The 11,428-nt window shown below is 32.5% G+C and overlaps 1 protein-coding gene across 5 annotated transcripts in view; it reads right to left on the bottom strand.

Moving 5' to 3' along the window:
• PAQR3 (progestin and adipoQ receptor family member 3) overlaps nt 1–11,428 on the bottom strand; it is a 58,276-nt gene that overhangs the window by 31,190 nt on the left and 15,658 nt on the right. For 2 of the 5 annotated variants that reach the window (XM_032239828.1, XM_032239829.1), the window contains exons 5-6: nt 11,086–11,176; nt 5,326–5,445 (exon numbers count right to left, since the gene is read on the bottom strand). In XM_032239828.1, coding sequence (XP_032095719.1) covers nt 5,360–5,445; nt 11,086–11,176 — 177 coding nt within the window. In that variant the 3' untranslated portion in view covers nt 5,326–5,359. Of the gene's footprint in view, nt 1–5,325; nt 5,446–5,504; nt 8,210–11,085; nt 11,177–11,428 lie in introns of those variants that run through there. The other 3 variants (XM_032239826.1, XM_032239830.1, XM_032239827.1) reach the window with 2 other exon arrangements.

Below are 11,428 nucleotides of genomic sequence, written 5' to 3'. Positions count from 1 at the left end.
ATTATAGATATATTATATATGTATAAAATTATAGATATATTATATATGTATAAAATTATAGATATATTATATATATAATATATATATTATATATATAATATGTATAAAATTATATATATAAAATTATATATATATATGTGTGTGTATATATATATATATATATAAAATTTTTGTCAAAACATTTTAAGAATGGACTATGGCATAGAAGCCTGGAACAAAAATATAAAGAGAAATATCTGACATTTGGAAAGAAATAAGAAAAAATTATATAGAAGAAAAAACATTCACTACTCTAGATAAACACTTTATATTGTTTATGAAAGGCTTCTTGCTCCAAACTTTTATTATGGCCCTAATAAAGCAGATTATTGGAAAAAAATTGGGAGTAAGGAGAAAGGTTGTATAAAAATTTTATTTTAGGAAAAATGTAGCAGAAACGGAATTTTCAAAACATTTACAATGTGAAATCATGTTGCATTCAATAATGTACTTTATTAGCAACTTCACCAAATATTCCCCAAGTCATAAGCAACAATTATTTTTATTAGGTTTGGGGAGTGGAATAGTTTCAATAAAGTGCACAGAATGGTGACACCCACAAAGCCTTATAGGCAGGATTCATGCATCCTGCTGCAAGTACCTCTGCCTAATAAACCAGATCCTAAAATGCATATAAGGTGGACTAGCATCTTAACTCTGCTAGTTGATTGTGTCTTTACTGAAAAGAACCCAGCTACCAATTTGCCTTTTGTTACACCACAAATCCTAATTAGAAACTTGAGATTTTATAGAAATTATTTAATGATAGAGATTACATGTGAATTAATGTGAATATAGTATCTGTGCTTCCTGTGTCTATTACTATTTTAAGTTATAATTAACTGTGCTGCGCTATCAGATTAACATTTGGAAGTTTCTAGAACAGTTAATACTGTTTATAGAAAGAAGTAGAAACTCATCAACTGGCACGCTCTTTGATTTTTATATTTTAAATTAACTCTCTTTTAATCCAATTAAAGTATATTTTATGAGTAATTTTATTAGGAATCTCTTAATTATAGTGCCCCTATGGGATAAGCTGTTTGCCTATTTTCACAGTTCTGAACTTGGAAAGAAGCAAAGTATATGTAACTAAACCACATATTTGTCTTTTTATTGCTTTTTTTCCTTCTGTTAAATGCTAAATCAAATACACATTTGTGGATAGGGAAGCAATATGTGAATCACAATGTAGCAGAGGCAGACCAAGCAATACATTATTACTTAGAGTTATACTTTTAGAGCTGGACTGCACAAATTACTTGTCCTTGTGCCAAAGGCAAATATGTTTGCACCCTTTTTTTTTTGATTCTCAGGTTGATGAGAATGCAAATGCTCAAGTAGATATTTAAAAACTTTACAAAATAGATTTAAGTGATACTTTCCATTAAAAGTGAGGAGTTTGTGATTACACATGTAAATTCATGAACTACAGTAGGTTTGTATCAAACAGAATAATTTTTTAAAATGAAAATCTGTTGAGGTGTACACACTATGCTTCTTGATTGTATTAGTCCTTGGTCTGTGCTAGATCGCATGAGTTTCATCACTTAGAAAAGGGGTAAAGGATAAACCAATGTGGTCTCCTTCAAATGTAAACAGGAAATACATTTATTTTTACTCGCTTTTCAATACACTGAATAATTTTAAATGATTCAGACACTGATGTAGACGCTTTGGCTTATAATGTTGAATAAATTCTGAGGAAACAACTCCGACAGCTTAAAATATTTACATTCTTATAACACAGCACAGTGACTTTCTTCTTTCAAGATTGTAGCTCAGAGAAAAGATACAGGATTAAATTGGGGGTTCAATGGGATAGAAATGGAGAGATTCCTTTGTGTTGAAGTAGAGGCATTTAACTAAGGAGTATAGATTTATACTTTGCATTTCCATTCATCATCCCCCAGAATCATGGTCATGGTGTAGGTCACTCCACACAGCTGATGCTCAGGTCATTCCCTTATGAGAAGAAAACTCCCAAGGTATGTGAAAGTGCTTAACACCTGGCACACAGCACTCAGTAAAAGTTTGGCTCTACTATGAGATGGTTCAATTTTGGTTTAAGGAAGGAAGGTTATATATATACCACTAAGCAAATATATATATATATATATATGGGTTTTTTTTTCTAATATTATTTGGTGTCCCCTGTGCTTCTTTAGGATGTAGTTATAACTCTAAACCTGTTATACTTGAACATCACTAACAGAAGTAAATTATTATGAAGCTAGCAAAACTCTGAGGCCAAAGTTGTTTCCTAACAGCTTTAATAATGCTTGTTGATTTTGAATAATCCTTTAAAAAGTGGACCACTTGCTTATTTTAATATTATCACATCAGTAAAATGTTAGTATTAAAAAGATCAGCTTTTTATGGCATTGAAGAATGTATCTGCTAAGACACAAAATTGCATGGTAAGTTTATTAGGTGGAGGAGAAAAGCTTGTAGGCCAGATGAAAATTTAACTGACTAGAATATTTATTCAGGAGTGTAATTATCTTCCCCTACCCCAATCCCTGTGTATGTGTGTATTATGACATTATCTGGATTTGCAAACAGACACAGCTTTTAATCCCACCCTGTTTATTGTTTAAGAATGATAAACTGTTGTCCTCTTCTTGCTAGTGGAAAATCTAAGGTGGAGCTTACTTTTCTATGCTGAAGTTCACCAGGCAGAACGGTTTTGTTTCAAGTCAGCTACTCTGCTTGGTTTACTTTAGGTTTTGGTACTTCACATAAGCACTGTTAGAAGGTACAAGTGTATTAATATCACTAGTTTTGAGGAGCTTGGGTACATTTGTGTTTAATATATTTAGAATGTGCAGAAAACTTTTTTCTCTCTCTTTTTTTCTTTTTGGCAAACCTCTTATCATTTTAGGTCCAATTATTGAGTTGACAGTCTACTGTGAGAATGAGATGACATACCTACTGTGAGAATAACATAAATGATGAATAGTTTGACAACTTTTATACTCAGTCGTGTTTTATACATGAAGATAAAAATATGTACACACACATGCCTGTCACATCTCTCTACTGTGGATTTAATGTGAATTTTTAAAAAATGGAATTGCAACCACAATCATATCTAAGAGAACATTCACTCCTAGTGAGGGTTTACAAAAGCTACTAAAAGAATAAGGTAGATGATAATGCAAAGGGTCATGATTTGGGGTTATTTTGTTTTATTTTAAAATTTATAGTGCTACTTTTGAAAGAATTGTTTTTATTACTATGCTGTTTTTATGATTGAAAAGTCATCTAATAGAAGCTGTATAGAAGCTACTTTTTAATTGCTGGCGAACAGCTTTAAGTGCACTTTCTTTGATTACACTTCCATTTTTTGTTAAACTTGAATTTTCTGAAGCCTTTTATGTACCACTAAGCAAATAACTTTAACCTTTAAATAAATCAAATTTACATCTTTATTGTATTTCTACTTGTTACAAAACATACTGGCTAAAGTAACTTCAGTTCTCAAATATAGCTGGGAAACAGTTATGAGATAGACTCAGTCTCCCCTTCCCAGGCCCCCCCACCCTGCCCTAATTAAGCACTAACTGATTTTCTTACTTTATTGCCTTTACATTGCTTATTCTTTTTGACTGAATTCTGTCCCCGATTCACTATGTTTTGTTTGAAATTTAAAGTTATTTTCTTACTGTATTTATCATACCTGTTTTAATAATCTGTTTTCTTTAAATGCAATAAATCCCAAATGGATTGCATATTCTTTATAATCAGTGACTTTGGAGTTTTTCATTATTTGTCTTATTACAAGTTTTGGATGTAAACTTCTATTTAGATTCAGTTCTTTCATTCCCACCACAAACATTAAGCTCCTATTATGTAGCAACTAGTGGAATAGAAAAATTGGTGAGATTCTTTCCCTATTCTTAGGGAGCTCACATTTTACAGTTTAGGTAAGAAAACACATTTTACTTAAAGTTTTTGCAAGAACACTGTATAGCATGACTTTTTCAGTCAGTCACTATAATTACAGATAGAGTGATGACAGTAAGGCAAAAATATTGTATAGTGCCTTCTGAGTAACTTGTTTTGCAGCTTCCACATTATACATAATTTATTTTTAAAAATCTTTAAAGACTGATAATATCTTTGGTTGAATAAAATACTGGTTATTTGGTTAGGTAACATTGTAATCCTTAATTATATCAGCAAAGAGGCTATGACACATTAAAGGGAAAACCTATTTATTGGATTGATGGACTAAGCTTGGCATTATGGTTATAATATTATGTATGATTCCACAAACTAGAGTGTTTAGATTGGTGGACTGTGAAAAGATTCATCTTTTTATGAGTGACCTTTTTTTTTTTTTTGAAGTTGTAACATTCATCTAAAGTTATGTGAAAAAAAAAAAAAGGGCTTTTTAGTGAGTGGTACAAAGCAGCAAAAATGACACAAATGGTTAGAAAAGTTCTATTAACAAAGAATAGTTTGCAGTGTGTTACTGTTCAAATTTAGTTATAGTTAACTTATTTGAGATGAATATATGCTGCAATTTGAGCTATTTATTTTGGATAATTAATACCTTTTTTTTTCTTTTTTTTTTTTAAAGATGGGGTTTCACCATGATGGCCAGGCTGGTTTTGAACTACTGACCTCAGGTGATCCACCCACCTCAGCCTCCCAAAGTGCTAGGATTACAGGGGTGAGCCACCAAGCCCGGCCCAATTAATACCTTTTTAAGGAAGCCCAGCTTAAGCATCATATGTAACATGTAGTTAATATTCTCATTGAAAGTTTGAGCTTTTGTTGTCACATATTAAAAAAGATAGTTCAGATGGTTGCCACAACTGAGGTTACATGCATGTTAGGTAGTATTTTGATCTCAGATTTTACAGAGCAGTACTAGAACCTTGGCGGCTGTTCATTTCAGCTCTCTTAAAGGATGGAGATTCATTTTTCACAAGAAACTCCCTATTTCTATTTCCCTCTCCCTTCCAAAAATTTTTCCTTAAGGGTAGCTGGATCATTATCTCATTACTCGGGAATTCTGGTACAAAATTTCAGGGGACCATAATCGCATCTCTTCAGTGTAAACACAGTTATTGTGATAATGTACATATAAGATATTTCTACCCCTTCTCTAATACTATGTAACTACTTTACATAGTTGGGCAGAGGTAGGATTCCCAGGAATGATGATGTGGAGTGGACAGGAGCCTAATGTAGTTCAGCAACCAGCAGAAATTCAGAGGAACAGGCTTTGCCCCTTGACATTTAATATGGGGCAAAATATAATCTAGTAGGTACCTGGCAAATGGAGAGTTGTACAGTTTTATGCCAGTCAATCACAATCTTCAAATCGGATATTCTGTCCAGGTGGGATGCCAAAAGATGTGACAGACATTCCCTGAATCTTCATTCCTGATTCTAAAATACGATTTTAAAGCTGTTATGTATTACAAAGAATGACAAGCAGCACTTAAAAATATTTAGTAAACCCAGTTTATTTACATAATACATATTTTGTCATGCAGCTTACTGAATTGCAGTTAGTATAACAAAAAAAGACAAGCACTGTCTTGCTATTTGAAAATGGCTTAATATAGAAAGATAATTGTTTCTTAAATGAGTTAAGCACAACCATATAAATTGCTAGACAATTTAAAACAGCCATAGATAATTTTAAAATGTACTTGTAAAATCTGTAGGCAAAAAGCTTTTATAGTTCACACATTGGTAAAATTAAAACCAGTCTTTTTTTAGTACTGTAACTAAGTATATTTTAATAAATCTATAAAAACAAAAATAACTTAAATATACATCATTACAAGGCTCAGATTTGTAGACAATTTTAAAACACTTTTTAATGTTAACAATGTCTTCAAAATTTTACCAGTAGTGCTGTGCACACAGTAGGTGGTCATTAAATGCTGACTGACATACAGAAGTGTTTCTAGTTGACAGCAATCCACATTTATTCATTCCCTACTTTATAATAAATACATCATAGCAATGAAAAAGTGAGAGGATAACTTTCTTAAAATAGTTAACATTTTCATAAGAAGTTGAAATGTTTACATGGAACAATTTTCACTACAGAAAGACTGTATACCTTTTAAATTTAAAGAAACAGTGATTTAAAAACAGAATGCTCTTTTTATGTATTAATTCAGATGACAAGCATTAATTCTTATAACAAACAGGGATTGGAAAAATTAAAATTGAAATAAGGTTCAATTTTATTTTGAGAAAATGTTATAATAAAAATGGCTCCATAACTAAAATAATGCCTTTCCCCTCGTTTTTAACTTAATTATAACTACTCAGTGTTTTTTGTTTGGCCAAAATGACAAAATACCTATTTAAAGGCAATAAAATCATGTAAACCAATAAGGGATGTTCTAGGGGAAATATATCCTATTACTGTTGCACCAAAAGCTTCTGTCATTTAGCATTTGGATCAAATTTTTAACCTTAGAATGTAAATAGCCATTTTCAAAGCAGCATTCTATCATAATGATGGGTAAGACACAGTATTCATTACTGAGCCAGCTGGGGGGAAATTCTCTTTGCTGAGATATTAGCATGGGGAATTTATATTCCAAAAACACTACACTGGAAAAAAACCACAACATTTTACTGATGTATTAATTGAGGCACATTAAAGTAACTTTCCAAATACTCTATGTACAAAAGGCATTTTGGGAATAAGTTTCATTATCAATCAACATTTTTTTCTGATATTCAGTAATTTTACTGTTCTGAAAATACACCAGTATTTAAAACAGCTCATGTCAACTCATTAAGAAACTCGGGTAATACTTTATATTCCAATAAACAATGTAAGTTTTTATGAACGTCTGCTTTAAGGTATTTAATGCATATGAAAGACTAAAGAACAAGAGGGCTACAGCGTATGGTAGGGCAGTGAGATCAATTTTTTAAATATATACAATACAGAGAAAGTTTAAAGCTTCAGGTCCAAATATTTTGTGTTTATGAAGATTCTGAGTTATCAATACAATGCTAACACATGCAGAAAATGAGGACTAGAGCACAGGTGAATAACCGTATTATCAAATGGGGCATCTGCATGACTTTGTCTAAGGCTTAAGGTTCATTTCAGGGTCAAGACAGGGCCATCTAGATTCTATGGCCTTGAAAGTAGCACCCATACAGCTGGGAACCCCCATCACTGGGATATTCACTACAAATTCAGAGAATTGAAAGCTCTCTGGAATTTTGTGATCAAAAACCTTCTGTAATCCACTCACAAGAATTCAGTTATATGGAATTAAATAATATCTGGAATTAAAATGTTTAGGTGGCTAATGACTATGTTATTTGACAATATAATTTGCTGTCTAATCCTGTATTTAGCTTCTAATATGAATCTTATCTGATAGGAAATGACAAATTCTTTTCCTCTTCTCAACCCTTCTCTCAACTTACAGGAGAAGTTTAAAGCTTTTGTTCTGGAAAGCTAAAATATCTAATGTTCTTAGGGAGAGGAGAACCTATAGCTAAAGGATATAATATCAGAAGTGCCAGTTTCTCACAAATCATGTACGTAAAGGCTAGTGATTATTTAAAATCACTATCCTAGCTTGTATTAAGCATAGGCTGAAATAACCCTTGCCTTGATTAGGCACTTAAAATTGATAATTTACTGAAAATAGTTAAGCACATAGGATGACTCCATTTTCTAATGGAGATGAGCCCTTCCTAAGGAAATTAAGCTGGTGCTAAATAAAATGAATCCTATTTCTACACTAGTTTCCCATTCATTGTTGTTATTCAGATGTTTCATATGATTGCCAACTAATTTTCACTTTCTGTACAAGCAGCAAATTAATAGTTTTAAGGGTCCTATAAAGCAGTTATTACTACAGATCCTCAAGTATGCTTTTTTTCCCCATTTTTATAAAGCAATACTCATATTAAAGAGGAAAAAGGGAAAACTAATGGGAATCTTAGAAATAGTGGGGTATACAATTCCCCATTATATATTGCTTAACAACTGAATTCACCAGGTGGCCATACCTAATTCACAAATGTGAAACATAGTCAGGACAAGGTTTGCTATGTCTGTACTGCATGACATATACTGTTGACTGATGCCACCAATATAACATCACTACTGCAAGGATATGCCATATTTGGTGGCTTGATCCGAGGTAGTTTAGTTGTCCTGGAAAGAAGGTAGAAAGAAAATAATATTGATTTCAGTAAGTTGACATTAAAAGAAAAATATATTTCTTGGACGTATGGCTTAGCAGCAGAAAAATTTTGGTAGTCTCAGAGTGCTAACTGGAGATCCAAATGTTTTTAAAAATGGATCAATTTATCTATGGGTCAGTTTTAAGGTTTTATTTATTAAGTACACAAGTAAACATTAGAAACACTATTCCAAGTGTGTTTTCAAAACCTAACTTAATTTCAGGAATTTGACCTTAATGCCTCCCACATCTCAACTCATATTTGGCAGAATGAACAACAACAAAAAATTATTGAGAGAGGCAAAAGAAACTAGATGTTATAAATCATGGGGTAATTTAGGTGTAAATTTGTGAGAAGCAGATATACTGTTGTGTTTAGATATAAATCTACTAGAGGCACTTTTTATTTCATGCAGGTGTGCAAAGAAAAAGTGCTGACCTGACTCTTGAGCTCTCTAACTAATGGAATAATCTGCAGGATGTAATCAGTAATGGGTTAATTAACTAAGGTTGATCAGTTCATACACAACTTCAGAGAACAATTTAATCTCTTTGTGGTCAAATGTTAAATTCTAAGATTAACATATGGAAATCTTGAGCTCTCTCAGTGAATAACAAAATACAGATCTATAATAATTTCAATATAAATTACATACTCATGGTGCTTCTATGGTCGTATAATGTAAATATTCTTGAGCCTTTTTTTTTCTTACCAATCAGTACAGTACATAGATTTTAAAGTATATGTCAACAAGATTCTTAGCCTTTTTTGTACCATGGACTCCTTTGGCAATCTAATGAAGCCTACAGACCTGTATTTTTTTAAAAAACAAAATATAGAGGATTACAACAAATATTGATTATCTAATACAACTATCAGAGATCCACTCAATTCTATTCATGGATACCTTAGGGATCCTGGGACCCATCGAATGCCATTGTATTGTGTATACATTTGTAAACATTCAACCTGAGGTGAGTGAAAGCTTTTAGGTTAAAATTTATTTTATTTCCCAGTAGTGAAGTCATACCTGAGGACTTGCCAGAGATAAGTTTCTAAGGTATTTATACATGAACATTTGAGACTATCACTTCTCACTGTAAAGACTTTTAAGTTTTTTAGTTTCCGTATCTCCATTGCTCTCATGTACCTGAACTCAGGATGTTCTGTGACATGGGGCACATTTTATGTCAAGTGTGTCTTGGGGAAGGTTAAGTTATGAAAAATTTGATTTTTTAGAGATGTCCTATATTAAACAATTGGTGACTCCTGATCTGTAAATTTTAAGGCCTAAAACCACTATGGTCATTATCACAGAGAATTTTCATGGTTTAGTGTTCTACTTGTCTATTATAAAGAAAAAACAGAATTTTAAAAAGAATTATTAATAAAGTGATACAAAAATTTATTGTACCAGAATTGTTTTCTAAGGGAAATTCTGGCCCTACCTGGAAGACGGTTGGTCTTCAAATCAGCAGCATGTCCTAGATCTGTTCACAAATCCTCATTTTTACAACTCAGGTTTTCTCTTGTATTTCCATTCTTATTTAAAGCTCAGTGATGGAAAACCAAGTACACAGAGGAATGCCTGAGGATCTGTGGGATGCACCTAGGCCAGGGTGTCTCACCCTTTCTTCCTCCCCACCACACGTGATGAGTGGTACAATCCCTTCTCTGATTCACTGTGGAAGTGATTCTTAGCCCAGAAAGAAGAGGGGATAAATTTGCAGTTTAGATTTAAACGCTCCCTGACTTCTAGCTCTCCAAACTGAAAAAAATCAGTTTATGACTCTAAATGTTACTTCTGACCTATGCCAAAACTTACCTAGGTTTGCATCACTCTGTCCCTTACTAAGCCACATATTTCACTTAAAAGACCAGGGCTGGGGGATATAGTAATAATTGCTATCATTTATTCAGTCCCTACTAATTGCTAGAAACTTTATTACATGTTATGTGCAGTTTCTCATCTAATCCTCACTCAACTGTGTTATATGCATTTTCCCATCTAATCCTTACTATAACCCTAGAAAAAATAAGTATTGCCATGTTTTAGATAGGAAACTGGAGTTAAGAGTGCTTAAGTAACTTACTTAGCTCACGTAATGGGACTTGAACGCAAGCAGTCTGACTCAAGAGCTAAAGTTCTAAAACAAACAAATAGGGTTTTGGAGAATGTTGTTCACTCCATCCAGTGTCCTCTTAGTTATTTTCCATCAGAAAATATTTTCTTTGGACTGAAGAACAAAAAAAGTCTATTGGCTTGTGTATATCTTGGAAACATAAAGACTCTTAACTTTCACTATATTCTTCCTAGTGCTGGGTGCCAGGAAGCCTAAAGCCAGGTTTGTCACCTTTATCTATTTTATAGACCTCTTTGATGTACATATTGTGAAGTGATCTTTTCACACCTGATTTCACTATTTTTTTTTTACTGTCCTTTGCTTTTCTTATTTCTTGCTTTACATATCTCTGCATATATAAATTACTTTTAAAGAACCAGTTGGCATATAAAGAAGTAAATTGTAGTTAATAGCGTTCCATTTTTTAAAAGAAATAGTGGTTGGGAATCAGAAGACTCAAAGTCTAATGTCAGCTTTGTCACTAGTTCATAACCGTAAAACAGTGACAACTCCACCTACTGGACTAAATTTACATGGTCAGGATGAAAGATGAAAAATTGTGAAAGCCCTTTGAAAGTTTTAGGTAACATTTGAGAAGAGAGGACCCATTTCCATAATCAATAACATTAAAAAAATGAAAATAAGTTTTGATGATCTGATGCATATACCTTGGGCATATATATTTAGAATAACAATACAAAACAGCTATAAAAGAGACACCTACCTGGAAAGTACCGCTCTGGGACTTTAGAAATGTAGAATAGGAAAGCAAGAAGAGCAATCATATACATCACAATTACACGGGGTGCAAAGTCCTGAAAAGCAAAACATGTTTTTTCACAGATCTTCCTACTGTTACTAAATTACAAATTTATTATGAATCTAATAGTGGAATTTAAGATTGTTAAATCTGAATTGTTTTGCAGATTGTCTCCAGTAATAGAAACCTTATTCTTATATGCTGGAAGCAATCTGCAAGAATGGAGTAAAGAGAATGCCCTAACGGTCAGGCTTCTAAAGAGGCTAGAGCTTTTTTTTTTTTTTTTTTTTTTTTTTTTTTTTTTTGG

Source organism: Sapajus apella, unplaced genomic scaffold (genome assembly GCF_009761245.1).
Source record: "Sapajus apella isolate SASKATOON/1434 unplaced genomic scaffold, GSC_monkey_1.0 scaffold45, whole genome shotgun sequence".
NCBI lineage: Eukaryota > Metazoa > Chordata > Mammalia > Primates > Cebidae > Sapajus > Sapajus apella.
The sequence above is the reverse complement of the archived record's forward strand: the minus strand, read 5'-3'. Positions and strand labels throughout refer to the sequence as shown.